Raw genomic sequence first — 17,794 nt, 5'->3', positions numbered from 1 at the left:
AGTTCTAATATATGAATATATTATTTCTTCGCATCTTTTCTTATAATATAATTCTGACATATATTTATTCCGATTTCTAATCCTTCGATATATTTCCCGCACTAAGTTGTGGGGAAAAGATATGTTAGCAGCAAGAACAACAAATAAAAAATAAAATTGTTTACAAGAAATGCAAACGTTTATAAATGAATATTAAAAGGACAGCCTTGTATTGCGTGGTGCAAGATATCTTTTTCATACTCAGGCTAGTTTCAATAAAATGTGTTCATGAAACATGCTTAAATGGACTTTAATATTATTCCAACAATAAACTATGATGTAAGACTACAAATATACTGATATATATATATATATATATATATATATATATATATATATATATATATATATGCGCTTGATATTTTGTGTGATTTAAATAAAGGACTGTGTATTAGTCTCTATGCTAAAACGTTCCTACACTAACCCTTATCAAGTTGGTACCAACATCCACCCAACAGTTACATTTGTGAAACTGTCGGTTGTTTTATTTGTTTCGGTGGATTATGAGCTAAATGCTGCACATTGTTACAAGCCAGGGTTCATTACTTGACCGAACGGTTGTCAAACCCTGGCGCGATTCCCGCTAGAAGTCACAAGTTTACGTCAAATTTCCACAGACTTCCATACAACTTCAGTTGTACATTAGAAAGCCCGACGTGTCGTTCTATACATGAATTTTACTATAATCAATGCAAGACCACAGATCTCACAACCTGCCAAATATATATCAACCGTACATCTGCATGGTTCCTCTTCGTTAGGTTATAACACCGCCATCAGTTCACGCCGTAGAAACTGTACAAATATCTCTTAACACAGGGAACTATTTTAACTACGCCACCATAGGATAGTAAAACCACGGTTTCCAGGCACATTTTCCCAGAACAACTGCATTACATTTGCCACCATGGCGACATAAATGGTATCTGCCGAGTCCCTTTTTATTGATTCCATTGTGTAACTGGCCGGTTTCTTACCGTACATAATGCCATTGTAGTCACACCACCAATGTACACTATTATTAGGGACTTTGTTATTCCAGGGACACTCATTCGGTTTTGACCTGAATTCACTAATAGTGAACCACTATATCATTGAAACTCACTAACACTTCAGTCCGTGACGTTTGCTCCTAGTAACTGGCTGATTATTTCGGGCTAAGGAATATTTCCATTGCACCGAATTCCAATAATCAGACAAGTAATAACAGCAATCGAAGAATTCCTTAAAACGGGATGCTATAATCAAATTCGCATGCTCCAAATTTATTACAATATTATATGGTTTTCTCACCTTTAATGCTTCGAATAGTAGATCTATTGAACCTTTTTCCTGTACTTCTAGTTGTCTACCTTGGACATGAATCGTATGATATCCTGAAAATGCGGATTTTCCCTTTGTCGCCTTCTTTTGTAGATACTCAAGCGCATCTGTCCATTCGTTGCAGTACAGTTCTCCAAATTCATCAGACAGCTTGAGAGGTCTGATAGGGTCACTTAGGTCTGCTATATTAGGATTCCCAACTTTCATTTTGTTTCCTGCAAGTTTGCTCAGTCTATAGTAGATAATAGAGACGGATTAATGTTTTAAAGTTAAATCGATCATTTATTTATTATGTAATGGCAGATAATACATACTGGTTGAGATTCTCGTTTTCAATTGGAATCAATTCCTCATCTTCATTCATCTTAAGTAGTTGCAACTTTTTATGTTTCTCTGTGACAAGTTAAACATTATTAAAGGCAGACTTATTGGTAACAAATTATAGAATTGGGACTTCTATTTAATCTTTTGCATATTTTAATATCGATACATGTTCCAAACACAATGAATTAATATACACTTCTTTTATCACCTGGCACATAATTGACATTTTAACATGCCTGGCGATTCAAGAACTTTGTGTCATTCCTGGATTAGACAGGGGTTTTACTCAACGTTCGTTTTTAACAAACACGCTTGTGTAAGAACTACTGTGAGCTTTTATTTTCAGAATACTTCTTGGTCGGATGTAATCAGTTTCCTCACGCGTACATCCTTAGCTAAATAAAAAAACGTATGATACATTTATTTTGATTTTCTCAAGCACTGAGATAAATGTCTTCACTTTTCTTCTTGGACTATAAAAGACTTTTGAAGTTTATAAACGATTCAGTGCCATTTTGAAGAACACATACTTAGACAATATACATTTATATGTACAAAAGATGTCAAACTAACGACAATATCATTCCTTAAATTTTATTTAGTTTTGAATATGATAATGTCCTAGTTTTAACCTGATATTTCAGATCCTCTTTTTACGAAAATACAACTACCCATTACTTGAAATAGATACCAAATTATATAAACCTTTACGCAAATAACACATGCAATTTAAGCGTGTGTCGTGCATTGAAACGCATTAAAACTTTGTATATACATCTCTCGGGATCTTTGTTTGAAAATGTATGGAGTTCCGTAATTGATCAAATGTCTTGTTTGACTGTTTTGATGAAAATCTTCGTATCTTATCAGCATCGTTGGTTAAAACCTCTTAACCTCATTGCACAGCAATAATGCACTCATGGATAATATATTATACTATCCCCTGTAATAAATCTTAGTGTTACAATAAAACAAAAACATTTGAAATTAATTTGGTCCAATTAGGAGACATTTTTTGTTTCCTAAGTGAATTGTAAATATTACATCCGTTTTATAAGTATAGCTTTCATTTTGATGACCAGAATAGAGCTTCATTTTGTAAAATACTCCGGTTACATGAAGTGTATTCACATAAAAAACAATTCCCAAGTTACCCAGGTTACGAAGTCTGTTAAATTCTAACATTACCGAGGGCGACGAAAGAATCACACGCACACACACACACACACACACATGAGATGGCAGTGATCCGTAACGAATGCGCTTTAGACCACTCGGCCACTCGATATATCACCTTAATTAATTTGAACGTACTTTGCCTATTTTAATGCAACTGAAAGGTATCCAGATTATTACATAGAATGGAGAACAAACTATAAAGGCACCATGACTTATCCTCTGTAAATTTCGGTACTTTGTGGTCTCCGTTAATTTTCGACCGGAATAAATCTTTATACGTAGTCTAAAAGGTGACTCAAATGACCTTAAAATTTCTAACACTTCAATAATCTATGGCAACATAAATTTATGTTAACATGCAAATTTATTAAATATATTTGTAGCCAAATAGATGAATCCGTATGTTGGACGTTCTGATTGGCATCGTTTTCTTACATAAATTACGGAAATCAAGATTTTCATAAAATAAAAAAAAAATACATTGTTAAGAAAAAGTTATATTCGACACTTTGCATTATCTCTCAGTAATGTTGTTAAAATGTAATTTAGTTTGGTGCCTTTTGAAAGTTCAGGTTGATGCGCACATTAATTTGTTTTGCAAAAAGTATACTTCAACATGTATTCGCTCCACATTTTTGAGTATTTTGAACATAAACGATTAATTTCTTTAGGTAATAGCAACCAGCGTTTGTCTCAAAGATAGAAATAAGCACATTTTGAAGACATTTGCATACTTATAAATTCTTCTTCGTGATTTATGCTAATTCAGAGTGTTACCTGTTTAATGCATCGTCCTTGTCATCTGATTCCTGTTGCAACTTTTTCTTTAATTCTGTATTATTATTTTCTAAATCTGCAATTTTCTCTCTCAGTTTCCTTTGATCGTCCTTCTCTCTCTGCCTGCAGGTCAACAATTCTACATTCTCCTTTTGTAATTGTTCAATTCGCTGTTGCAGTTTTGTTGTGTCAGTGGACCGACTATTTTTCTCCGCTTTTCCTATCTCTTGACCATGCACAGAGATTTCCTTTCCTGATTCCCAAGAAGCAGAACTGAACCCACTTTGTGTCTCCTCCGTTGCCTAAAGACAGTAAATGTCATACAAACTATTACTTAGTTCTCATATTATCGCCTTCAACCCCAACCCCACCCACAAAGCATAAAGTGCTCATAGAGTAGAAGTCTTAAATTACATACACTATACATTAGGACAGTTTCTAGAAGATACTGGTTAAAGTCGCACTTCGATGCTTCAAGGTTTGTTTTGTGGGTTTTAAAGGCCCTTAATAGCAATCTGTGCAATTAGAAATAGATTTTATAGTTTTGGCAAACACATGTTTAACAATTTTGTGCCATGTAGAGGTAATATATTATTGATATGTATGGTGTTTTCACCGTATGCGTAAAACAATTGCAGTCAATCAAACAAAGAACGAAAACAAATATGTGATACGTGTACAATTAACTACAATCGAGTATGCCTAATCGCAAATAATTTTGCATAATAGTAGGCATTTATGTTCACTTGTATATAATGATGACATAATTGATATATAGGAGAGATTAAACGTTACTGCAATATAAAAAAAAACATTATTTTCCAATGCGCACTTATTTACTGGCCCTACCCTCTTCTCAATGTTGTGCAAATGTATATCGTCAGGTATTTAACTTTGCATTATTTATTGCTTTCAGCTATACTTCTGAGTCCACCATTTGCTAATGTGACTTTAACAGTGTTTAGAAAATTAAGGGCATAAGTAATTTAACACTCTTGGCTTCAATCCTAAGCCCTGTCTAAATATGTATTTTGCATGTGTTCTTTGGCGCCACCTGCTTTAAAAGGATATTCACGTCAAAGTTCACTTGCCATTCAATAATATTTTTGTAGTATTTTATCATGTAGACACACAGAATGTATCACCTGAAAATGTATCCAAATCAACTAAAAATAATACTTACGGGATTCTTTGTTCGGTAATATATTTTTCATGTCTCGCAATACACATATGTGTATGCATTTTAGTGGTCGAGTCTTTGAATATTAAACAGCATTGTGCACAGCTTTAAATATCATTCTGCATTATACATTGTAGGTCCGCATATAGGTAAGTTCCACGCTATGTAGTATTCGTCTGCTATTACATAATTATATTGTTACGATATGTACACTACAAACCCATTCGTCGACCTTTACGAGTGCCATTCTATCTTGTCTTTGATGGCTAACAGCGTGGATGGATTACTTTCCACCGTAATCCGCGATGCGTGTATCGTTTACGCAATATAACCGGTGCTCGGGGAAAAGCGTGGAACAAACATTAAGTAAAGAAGAAAGGGGCATATAAATAATTATATAAAGATAAGCTCTGTCAAATATTTAAAGCATATTAAACATACAAATGCAAATCCACATGTGCAAAATTATACAAGTTAAATGATCCACTCTTAGAAGCACACCATAAAGCGTTTTAAATGAAATATGTGCATAATTTTGACCTTACGTAAAATTTTCCTACAGACAAATGATAAAAATATGTCCTTAGTTATGATACCCGTATCAAGGTAAACGTAGTTTTACTGCACCGTTACTATTCCAAATGGTGGCCAGCTACAAGGAAAAGAAGAGTAAATATTGATATTCAAACAGATGATGTATCAGAATTGAAATTAAACCGCAGTCATACTGGAATCTGCAAAGGGTTCTCTTTACCGAGCAAATCCAACACTCGCTGGACGTCACTTGTTTTTGTTTTTTACTTACTTCCATGGATATCCCGAGAAAATCCGTTGCCTACTGAAAGCTATAATAACACGCCAAGGCTATAACTAATTACCCTCTAATCAATGAATGGCCACCAAAATATCCTAACTTCACATTTCCATCACAACTTCATAACTTGCGAGTTACAATTGCATGTTCGCACCTTCTTAGATTTCCGTAAGCTAGCACCTATACTTAAATACTATAGAATACAAATCACCACTCAATCACCAAATATAGGGAACTATTTTCCTACTCTATCCTTGAGCCAGTCGAATCACAATTACAAACCTGATTTCGTCTGCATCACTCCATCATATTTACTATCATAGCAACAATAAAAGCTTCTCTGTACAATGGAATAATCCCTTCTACATTATACCATTGTACAAAATATCAGTCCCTATCACATATACTTCACATGGGGATACATAATCAATCAACACCTTTAGATTTACATAGGAACTACTTGGCATCTCCACTTACCCTCCTCTGACCTGAACTCATTAAGAAACTAAACGATAGCTTTATGAAATCTCATCAACAATGTATCTGTGACGTTTGCGCCTACATATTGGCTAATTGCTCGGGCTGAGGAATATTTCCCCAACACACCGACTCCCCATAAACAAATCACTAAAATCTAATAAATCTATAAAATAGAGACGTAAAGACAATTGGCGCATAACCTAGAATTATTATAATAATATCATGCTAAAATTCACGTATTATGGTTTGTCAGCTTTTGTTGACATTATTGCCGCCATTAGTATGAATATGACTATTAGTTTCCAAAACAATGTAGAATAATGAAATCGCCTATCTATATTTACGTTTTATATCTTATATTTATTACACTACTACTGCTATTACTATTAGTATTACTATCAATGGGTGTTAACTAACGACATTATAAAACAAACAAGTATACCTCTTTTGCCGTGAAGACTCGTGCCACACCATCAAGGTTCAAAATCACCGCTACTAGGTTATCAGACATGTCTTTCTGATTCTTTTCCGCTGCTTCCAGCTGGTGGAAAACAAACTCTAGGCACTTTGTGAGGTGCTTTGCCTGCTTAACCGAATCCATTTCCTGAAAGATTCGACAATCATATTTTAACTGCTAGAAACACTAACAGTCGGTCAACAGATTAGAAAGACCAAGTTCTCTATAATTTACAAGACAGAGGAAACAAATATAATTTCTTATTATCTATATTGCATGTAAACCATCCAGCGAATTACATTTGTCAAAAGGTTTGTATTATGAACTAAGAAAATGTACATGTCTTAGAAAATTACTTATTGTCTCTGTATACTAAACGATTTTCCCTGTATAATCCACAATTACACAAACTAGCAAAACGTTTTTCGTATAAACGTTATTTTATGTCAAAACTATGTATAATCGTGGTAACGTAATCACATATTTGTTTCACAAACACTTCTCTCCCTCCCTCTCTGTCTCTCAATAGATAGATAGATATATAGATAGATAGATAGATAGATCAAATGCGAATTTAAAACTTGATTGTCAGGTTCGAATACAGAATCAATAACGTCTCTAGGCTCTTACAGTCCTACATCGAAACACTGAAGAAACAAATATGATAAATAATTCATTGACATACATTTAACTCAATCTTTGCATAATTTTCCATGAAATCTGTAATGCCTTTCACTGTCCGTGTAACTTTCCCTTCAGCCTCATCAGGATTTTTCAAGTCATGCAGATTGTGCTTCATTTTATGTATCGCTTCTTTCAGAGTATTAATCTGTTCTCTAATTATGCTGGAAACAAAAGCATTCACATTTCCATCCATTAGTCTATAGATCCACAACTACATATACATGTATACATAATGACATTTGTATGCACAACCTTGCAGACATAGCACATAAAGCTTTTTGTAGCTATTATTATCATAGTATTTTTCTCAGACGATGTTTATATCATCAACATATATGATGCATACATGCATAAAATTATGTCCTTTCATTTCTTAAGTCTTCGCCATAATGTAAGAAATTGCATAGTTGCCATCAGAACATAGCAATATATTTTAGATATAGACAGTTATTGAACACAAGAACCATGTTCAACCAAAAGGAATTCAAACGGAAGAAAATATATTTCAAGCTGAAATTAGAATCCGTATTTTAATAATTGAAAGTAAAGATGCCAATCTTTTTGATCTACTACCGTAGCAAACTTTGTGTTGCATTTCTGACCTGTTCTAAAAGTTTCAATTTCTCATAGAACCTTTATATATATATATATATATATATATATATATATATATATATATATATATATATATATATATATATATATATCTGTTGTTACTGTCTGAAGTTATGTATATATTAATTGTAATGTTCCATAAAGATCTTGAACCCTGGACATTAAAATTCAATAATAATAATAATAATAATACTAGTTAGAGTTCAAATCTTCAACGTTTTACGTGGCAGGGAAAGAGCAAACAACTATTTTGGAAGACAAAAAGCTCACAAAGAGGAAAATAAACATTATCCAACACACTTCGTTTCTAGCTGGTTTCAAAACTCGTATCGGATCATTCACTAATGTAGCCTCATTTCATTTTACCTTATAATTGGCACGGGGTTTATGACGAGCGAACCCCAAGAATGAAACATATATAATTTACAGACCTGAAATAATTATGCATTTCAAACAGGAAGAAAGTACTGCGTTTACTAAAGATAATTAACCAGCTTTGTTATAATCTACTTTTATCTCTCTCTCTCTCTCTCTCTCTCTCTCTCCACTGAAAATATTGATGTATGAGCATAATTAAAGAATATGACCTACTTTAATAGAGAATAATACTAACCTGGCAACTCACGTGATCCATGCAATGATAACGCCAACCCCTTTCTGAGATGCAAGCGACTTTTAAACAAAACTTAACCACCAAGACTTCAACACTGACTACACCATTGGTACTGTTCCGTTGCATGCAAACTATATAAATTTAGCAACATGTTTTGCCACAGTATTAAAAAGATAATTGTACATATCTGGCACTAATACGAATGGTAAGTATATTGGAATCCTAGCTCCTTATGTCCCTCAAGCCACTTATAAAATTGTCTATCGACAGAAGATTGTCTTATTAGGGTACATTCTGCATTTACACTAAGTAACGAGAAGTACCTACTCGGGTAGACAGTGTCTACATTTCTTGCCATGTCTATTGACTATCCCTGTTTTACTAAGTGGAAAATGAGGATCATGAAGGCCAGTACAAATCAGTTCAAATGATCTATAACTGACCTTTAAACTTTGGCAAGCTTATTCAATTCAGACCACGTGTTTCCACAAATCGTCACTTTCTCTAATTCTGTATTGTCAACAATCAATGAATTTTTGCAAAATCAAGTTACAGTCAAATAACCACGATTTTAAGGTACAATCTAATTTCTTTACTTTGCCAAGAAAGACTGTGGTTTGCTTTGTCATATCTTTATGACTATCAGTGATCCCGTCAACGTTTTCCTTTTCCTCACAACATCAAGCTTCTTCTTCCTTAAATGAATTTATATCTCATAAGTCCATTGGCATTATTAATAAATCTTCGAAGTTGATAGGCTATGTTCACATAATTGTCTCTCATGGCCATCCCAAGTTTACTATTCAGTAGAAAGACTGTGGTTTGCTTTGTCATATCTTTATGACTATCAGTGATCCCGTCAACGTTTTCCTTTTCCTCACAACATCAAGCTTCTTCTTCCTTAAATGAATTTATATCTCATAAGTCCATTGGCATTATTAATAAATCTTCGAAGTTGATAGGCTATGTTCACATAATTGTCTCTCATGGCCATCCCAAGTTTACTATTCAGTAGATTTTCCACTCTTTGGATAAGCTGTTCTGTGCTTTCGTTTCGTTTCGTCATGTTTAATATGTTGATAGAATCCTTTCGAATATATATTTGTAACATATAGTCGACTTTCAGCTTCTTGTTAGCAGTCGGAGTTCCAGTACTGTTGGCGGTTTGTGACTCTTTCTGATTCTCCATAACTTCAATTCAACTACTTAATTTCTTATTCTGAATTTGGGAGTTCGTCTCTCAAGCTAATTATTTCTTCTTCCATTATTGATATAATTTGGTAGCATTGTTTGTTCACACACCTTGCTGGACGGGGTTAGTAGATTTTCAAACGATGAACCGGTTAGAAAAGAAACTCTAAGCTCATTAAATTCCTACCAATTAAATTCGCGAGCGGTCGTTAAGAATTATATCAAAGTAGTTCGGTGAAACCTGGCCACCTCGTTACAAATAATAATAAGGATCATTCAAAGCTGTAAAAGATATATTCGACCTAAAATCAAGCACGACTAAGTGATTTACATTATGCACATATGGCACGATTAAGCCTCTCATTTTCTGTGCCTGGACTTCACGCTGCAATTTACACTTCTTTTTCTGATACATATATAACACTTAATCTAGGTACTAGTACATGGTGACATTTGGCTGCGTAATGTATAATACTACCTTAAGTGACCAACAATTCGTCGAAATGTATACCAAACGCTGACATAATTTTACAGGTAGCTGACTGAACATTTTGAATGAAAGAGCAGGAAAACGGTCTTTTCCAGTAATAACTTCCACTTTTCAGCAAATGCTGATTGCAGTCGTTATGCTTATAATCACAGCTTGTAAAGACGAAGCGTGTCTGCAGGAAAAAATATTGTCTTAGAATCCGTCAATGTCTGCAAGACGAAATTAGGTAGTATCAAAGCACTACTTCATTCTTTGAATTATTTGTCAAGAGCTTTACAGGGGTCAAAAACATGACTACTTGAATAAATAATAATATTAAGGCTTGAATATCTTATCTTATTATATGATCTAGTGTGGCAGTCCAGCCACAAAACAAAATCATTAATAAAGAACACTAGTGCCAAATATAACGCGCTTGAACTATTAACTATTCTTTGCTTGCAAGGAGTGACAGAAATAAGGCGGATTATAATAATGGGTTTAAACGGCCTTTAAAAAGATTCATCTGGGCCAAAATCTGTAGGTAAATCATTAAAGTATGTCTGTTTTTCAGATAAACCAAAAGCTTCAAAAATTACAATTAGTTTTACAATTATCATGTGATGAAGCATCTCAACCTTATATATCATATGTCTTCGTACATAAGACATACACCACACATTATGTATTCGTGGTTTAGATATACACAACATCGTATGTCTTCATAGATTAGATATACACCGCATCATGTGTCTTCGTACATTATAAACAAGCTGCATCATGTGCCGAGGCAGATTAGATATAAACTGTTCAATGCCTTCTACGCACAGAAACCCAATTTCTTATAACGAATACTGGACTTGTAATTTCTACTATGTGAGTAGAAGGCAAGCGCTGTAATATAATGATGGGGTGCGTAATGGTGACTGCGATATGCTTATATAAGTCAACTCTTCGGGATTTGCTAAGAGAGAAATACGAAATTACATGAAAATAGTGGTGTCACCTACCTCTTTTAAACTACTGGACCAATGTCTTCTAACAATGTCCACTTACCTTTCATTCTGACTGTTTATCTTTCTAAAGGTTTGTTTCAGGTGATCCGTATAAATCGCATCCATCTTTCAGACTCTACAAAGAAGAATGTGAATGTATAATTACTATACCTAAAGCCCGTAACGCTGTATTATCGCAGTACTTAATGGTGTTATCGGTACATATTAAAACCGTTCTGTTATTGCTGCATTGTTACGAATTGTGAAGTTTCTCTGACACAAAATCTCTATCGATTCAATCGCGTAAATGTAATAACACCACTTATGAAAGGCTGACCAAGATTATCGTACCAGTGGGGGAATAAACTCTGTATTATCGCGGTATTGGCCCAACTTAAGTATGGTAGCACGCACGTATTATACTAAACAAATTTGGAACTTACCGATAAAATGGAATGTCCACGCTTGCACTGGCTGAATATTTCCACATAAATAACGATCCAATGATTAAACTGGATACACCAACGTCACATTAGTTGAAATCTACGGTAAAAGGGTAGAAATTAAAATAAAAGAAATATTTAACTTTATCAGAATTTGTCTGAATTTTAAGTGCAGTGTGGTCAAATAAATCTATAAATATAAATGCTTCTAATAATAATAATAATAATAATAATAATAATTACTGTATTATTAGTGATTTATAAAGGTTTAACTATAACTGGTTTCCTATTTATGTTGGGTAAGTAGGATCATAAGTAACGTTTTGTAAATGTTAGTCCATATTGGCTACTCTAGTATGAAATTTCAAGCGTAACATTGCAAATACATGTACGTCATCTCCTGAATATGATCTATAATCATCATACTGCAGACAATGCAATGCATGTATTTGGTAATCAAGACGTTTTTACTAGAGTTCTGTATACCATGATCAATGGAATCACAAGGTAATCGTGCTCTGACAGATTTGCGTACATTGTGACTGCACTTTTACATCTGGAAACAATCTATAGACGGCACTTGCTCGAAATTATTCGGGAAATCCAGTATGCGCGATATTAAAGCGTTGTGGTTTAATAAACAGGGAATAGTATAGTTTCTTACATTAAAACTGGATGTATTTCATCATAACAAAAGATATTAATCTAGTTTGAGAAGTGGTAAAGTTATAGTTAGTTCCTTACCCTATCTGATCAAAAAGCAAGTCATATTATGCAATACATTAAAAAGGTTTGATCATTGTTGTCAGCTAGTTAGGTTAAATAACTCCACGATACGCTAACGGTGACGAGTTAAATTTCTTTGGTAATAAAAGTATCCATTGCCTTAAATGTACTGTTCGGAGTGTGTTAATTTTCTTGTTGCAGAAATATTTTTTATAGGTACACACTATCAAGTGTCGCCTGTATTACTGGGAAGGTTATATGTTTCACATGTGAAAGTATATAAATGAAAAGAAACACAAGCCATTTCAGTTATGTCTACAATAATTTATTGTTTCACACTTAATTATATGGTAGGAAAATATATTTTATGTTTATAAATACCTGGATGCAAAGATTTTGTAGCGCAAAAAGTAATGCATCCATCTATTATCTATCAGTCACAATACCAACGGAACCAGAAGTATGTTTTTGTTTAATAAATATCCCCACCTTCAACTATGTTGACTCCCCACCTACCATAAGCATGAAACCTTTTGTTATGTGGCTAATATAAGATGCACACGTGCGTCATTTTCATGTCTACCAATTAAACATGAGAAGGGAACTTCGTGCTGTATAGGTACAGCAATAGGACAGATTCAAAAAAATGGAAAGTGTGTGTGTGTGTGTGTGTGGTCTACAGATGTAAGGACTAAGAATAGAACCACAGGATAATAACAATTGCTTATCAAATTTCGTCTTTTCATGTCATGTTCTGTAACTTTATTAAAGGTAATACTCAGGGTGAACAATCTGAGGAGCACATCTACTTTTCATGATCAGTTTGTGTAAATTTGACTATAGCCTTTGGATTTCAGTGGTTTGTAAGTTATGTCCCAGAGGGTATATCCCTGTAAGTTATGATTCTCCAAGGGTTCAATTTTAATTTCTTGGACTCGTCTTTTCATGTACATTAAGTCAGAATATTGGCAGGTATCAAAATCATGTCCCAGGGGCTAAATCACCAGAGGTAACGTCAAAATCAGTTGCTGATATGAATTTATCATTTCATTCTTAGTTCGTTCACACATGGTCATAGTGTGCAGAGCTCCATAGTTTCTAAGTTAGGGTCTAAGTCCCTGGTTGTAGGAATAAATGGGGTATGTCAGCTGCATATCTTAATTTTCTGGAATTTCGTTCAAATACACTATACCATTGATTTCGTCGTTTGACAGGTCTGGTGGGTTGGGGTTTGAGCTATACGTGTAGCGCTACTTTCGTTTTGATTAAAAAACGCGCTCTTCCCACCCCTAAAACCTTGCCATTTCGGTATATGCATGTTTGAAACATCGTACGGTATGGTAAACATGGTAAATTATTGGAGGCAGTTATACTGTCTTCTATTCAGACTAACTGAAACAATGTAAAAGTCTTAATTTTAACCTACCTTCCACTCGACAAAAGCTCAATTTTCCTTCCTGGTCATCGACCTTGACCTCAACTTCCGTAAATTTTATTTCAGCAAATATTTATATCATACAAGCTTATGTGATATATGCCACTTTACACTTTTATTTGGTGTATATGTGATGATGAATAATTTAGTCTCATTTGTGCGACGGATTTGAAAGATCATCGGATCTACGACAAGAAGAAATGAACTAGCTGTAATCATTCGTAATTTTTAATCAGGTAATGACGTAGTTTTCCGCCAACAAACCACGACAAACATGTTGAAAAGAAAACAAAGGGAAAATAGATTGCATAATGTAAACAGCCGGTCTGATATAATGTTGAATTACACCTCTTCCTTCGCCCCCGGCCACCCGGGGAAAAAATAAAACAAAACAAAAGAATCACCATAACTAACACAAAACAAAACAAACAGCAAAGGCAACAATAAAACAAAGAAGTAAACAAAATACAACCGGATATGCATCAAAAGCATTTGATTGTCACGTAAGTAGTTATGTGGGACGGTCTAGGGACAAGGGGAATTAGCATTACAAGACCCCCATATCCACTCTGGGGACTAGGTAAATTTAACATGGGAAGCACAGGATATCCATTCTAGGGACAAGGGGAATTTAACATGGGAGAAAAAACTGTCCACTCTAGGGACAAGGGAAATTTAACCTGGGAGAAAAAACTATCCACTCTAGGGACAAGGGGAATTTAACATGAGAAAAGAACATTAGTTTTTCCCACATTGTCCCTATAACTGGACAAACAGGACAAACATCATAGACATTATAGGGACAAGGGGAAATGGAACAGGGTCGGGACCCTATTTTAATAAGGTCCCGTCCTGATAGGCCTATGAAAATGGAACAGGGGAAAATTGAAACAGGGAAGGTCTCTATTTTAAAAAAAAATAAAATAAAATGGGGTAAGCAATGAAAGTCAAGGTCTTTTCGAGATATAGGTGTGGCCCTGAAAAGGGCCATTGGGTTTATGTTGATATTAAGGGTATATAATGTCCAGTTGGATCCGACATACATCGGTATGTCTGTCCGGAACATCATAGAAGACACAAGTGTTGAAGATTGTTGGGGTGCCGAGAACAGGTGAAGGAATGCAGTGAACTGCACGTATTTATAGGGAGAGGAAGGATTGAAACGGATTGAGTTCATTGACTAATCCAAACACGCGTTACAAAATTCAGTCAGCCCACGTCCAATCCGAAGAGAGCAGCCTGTGACGTCACATGTCCTATATAGATTCGCTAGCGCCTGTGCGCAGTCAATCAATGCATTAGTTTTTTCAACCTGACGGAAACTCAGAAAACGATACATTGGGGTGCACCAGCCGTGGAGACTACCCAAGAAGAGGTGAATTGGGATTTTGTGGATTTTCTTACCTCGCAAGAATTTGTTCCGGAACCTTCGCCACCTTCTCCTTCATTACCGCACGTGGAGAATTTTAGACAGAGACAGAAAGAAGAATTGGAGAATTTTATACAACAGCAAAGGAAACGGAACAAGCTTTTCTCCTACAGCAACAGCAGCAAGAAGAAGAGGTAAGAAAAAAACAACAACAAGAAGAAGCAGCAAAGAAACAAGGGTGTCAAAATCAAACGGTCACGGTACTGTTAGACATTTTAGAAGAGTTAAGAAGTCTAAAACAAATGCATCAGACTTCTTTATTACGACCGAAGAGAATACGACCTTCCCAAGCTAAACACTCCAACTCTGTGACTAAGCCTACCGTACCACCCTTAGTGATTTCAACCAAATCATCATCATCAACAGTACGCAGTCCAGAAGTAGGCCTTGGCCGTGGCAAAGGCTTAAGACAGTTAAAGTTGATTGCTTAAACTCACCCCCTCCCCCCAAAGACCCATTTCAGGGCCACCCATGTCTCTCGAAAAGAGATAGACTTTCAATTGCCAATAGCTCAAGAAAAAACATTTTACCCTTATAGTACGTGTCTGTATGAGTGCGTGATTTTAGCTTCTTATTTTAAAATCAAAACCCAAAGACACTTACCTTTATATCTAATTTATTCTTTTATACATATTTACAATCCAATTCACAATTCACAACAGAGAACTTTAAAAAGTTCATCGACTTCTTCTGTCTCATTGTTCACTCTCTCTGTTTTTTGAATTTCTTCACCTTCACAGTCTTTTCCTCCTCTTCCTCCTAACTTTCTTCCCTTCTTCTTTTCTTCTCCTGTTTCTTTTTCTTCGCCTGTCTGCTTTCTTCCTCTTCTTCTTCCTCTTCTTCTTCCTCTTCAGAATCCCTCTCTTCTTCTGACTCCTCTTGTTTCTTAGGCAATCTGGAGACCAATGTCCTTTTTCTTCACAATAATAACTGGTATCTTGACTTTTGTCTCTTCTATCCCCTTTTTATTCCTTTTTTACGGTCTGGACACTCTGAAGACCAATGCCCTTTCTTTTGACAGATATAGCAAGTATCTTGACTTTTATCTCAAAAGGAAGGAGAGTAGTCCCTCGGTTGGTATGAAGAGAATTTTCGGATGACACCTCGCAATGCTCTGAAACGTTCGATCTGTGTAGTCTCTTCCATCGTTGTGCTCGCTTTGAGAGTGCAATGAATAGTGAAAATACAAGACACATACCCTTTATATACGCTGGTTTGCCATGACTATAAAGTAACCCATGGTGTTTAAGCTTTAGTCATTTGACGTTTTGCTATCAAGATGAAACGATCCAATTCATTCAAGAAAAAAGTAAGAGGCAGAAAAGTGATCTATCGCCTCGTACCAGGGATGAAGTCTTGGCACAAATTCATGCCAGTGATTTTGAAGAGGACATGAGTGAACCAGAATCCAAACCCTCTAAAGAAAGTTCACTACCCTTAGTCAACCCTGAAAAGTACTATTCCATTCAAGAGACCGAAAAGCGTCCCTCTAGAAAATTTCGAACTACGGCTTACAAATACACGGTGAAGTTTAATGATTTCAAGTCCGAAGTACCGTTAGAGAAAGAGAAGGGTTCATCACCGACATGTGGGATTCTTTGCTCACCACACTCAAGCGACAATGTCAACCCAAAGAAGACGATCGCTTGAGACTTTCCATACAACACGAGGCTTGAAATCCCCTGTTTTGATCGAGTTTAGCACCCCTGCAGAATTGACCGCTTCCAAAGTCATGGACAAGATTCAATACGTGCAACAATCTAATGATAAGTTTGACATCACCGATGGAAAAGCCACACTGGACATGACCCACGTATCTCCTCCTCAAGGAACCGGACAACGCAGAAAGACCTTATTGTTCAACAACCTTCGCATTACCAAAACAAGTCTCGTCCAAATTAACAATTTTAAAGACCACATGTGTTTAGCCCGAGCCATCATGGTGGGACGAACCTATGCCGACAAGAACGACACTGTAGAATGGAAAAGAGCCTGGGAGAACATTCGAAAATCGAACCGAGCCAAACAACGAAATGAAGCAGAACTTCTGTCACAACAAGCAGGCCTGTCCAAAGACACACCCTGTGGCATTCCGGAAATGCAAAAATTGCAAGATATCCTAGCTCCACGCTACACCTTGAAAGTGCACCCTCAAGAAGTGCGCGGACCTCTGTTGTTTCGAGGGAAAGACTTTAAGGATGGAAAATACATTCACCTCTATCATCACGATGACCATTTCGATACCATTACCACTATCACTGGATTCCTGGGATACAAATATTACTGTGAGAAATATGACTATGGTTATAATAATCGAGAGAAACACAAACATTGTGGATCGAATTGCTCAGGATGTTTGGCCTCTCAACCCTGTCTGAGCGAAGGACAAGAACGAGTGCATTGTCCTGCTTGTCTGCGCACGTTCGTCAGCCCTGCCTGTTACCAACAACATTTGAAGACACAAGGTTCACAGCAGAAATCTGCTTGTCAACTCCTGAGATTGTGCCCTACGCGTGGACAAGGTGTATGTACCAATAATGCCAAGGCACACGTATGTCGAGGAAAGAAAAAATGTCACATTTGCCACCACATCGTGGACTTGGAACACCCATGCTACGTAC

The 17,794-nt window shown here is 35.7% G+C and overlaps 1 protein-coding gene across 3 annotated transcripts in view; it reads right to left on the bottom strand.

Moving 5' to 3' along the window:
* The window catches only part of LOC149796330 (uncharacterized), a 65,259-nt gene extending 51,398 nt beyond the window's left edge, over positions 1-13,861 (bottom strand). For 2 of the 3 annotated variants that reach the window (XM_089960998.1, XM_089961000.1), the window contains exons 1-7: positions 13,736-13,861; positions 11,584-11,683; positions 11,202-11,276; positions 7,259-7,418; positions 6,559-6,720; positions 3,643-3,944; positions 1,333-1,594 (exon numbers count right to left, since the gene is read on the bottom strand). In XM_089960998.1, the coding sequence (XP_089817124.1) occupies positions 1,333-1,594; positions 3,643-3,944; positions 6,559-6,720; positions 7,259-7,418; positions 11,202-11,266 (951 nt within the window). In that variant the 5' untranslated portion in view covers positions 11,267-11,276; positions 11,584-11,683; positions 13,736-13,861. Of the gene's footprint in view, positions 1-1,332; positions 1,595-3,642; positions 3,945-6,558; positions 6,721-7,258; positions 7,419-11,201; positions 11,277-11,311; positions 11,445-11,583; positions 11,684-13,735 lie in introns of those variants that run through there. The other variant, XM_089960999.1, reaches the window with a different exon arrangement.
* Between the last annotated feature and the right edge of the window lie 3,933 nt (positions 13,862-17,794).

Source organism: Sinohyriopsis cumingii, chromosome 6 (assembly GCF_028554795.1).
Source record: "Sinohyriopsis cumingii isolate HCF-2022 chromosome 6, ASM2855479v2, whole genome shotgun sequence".
Classification (NCBI taxonomy): Eukaryota; Metazoa; Mollusca; class Bivalvia; order Unionida; family Unionidae; genus Sinohyriopsis; species Sinohyriopsis cumingii.
Note: the sequence above shows the minus strand (reverse complement) of the source record. Positions and strands in the feature narration are given on the sequence as shown.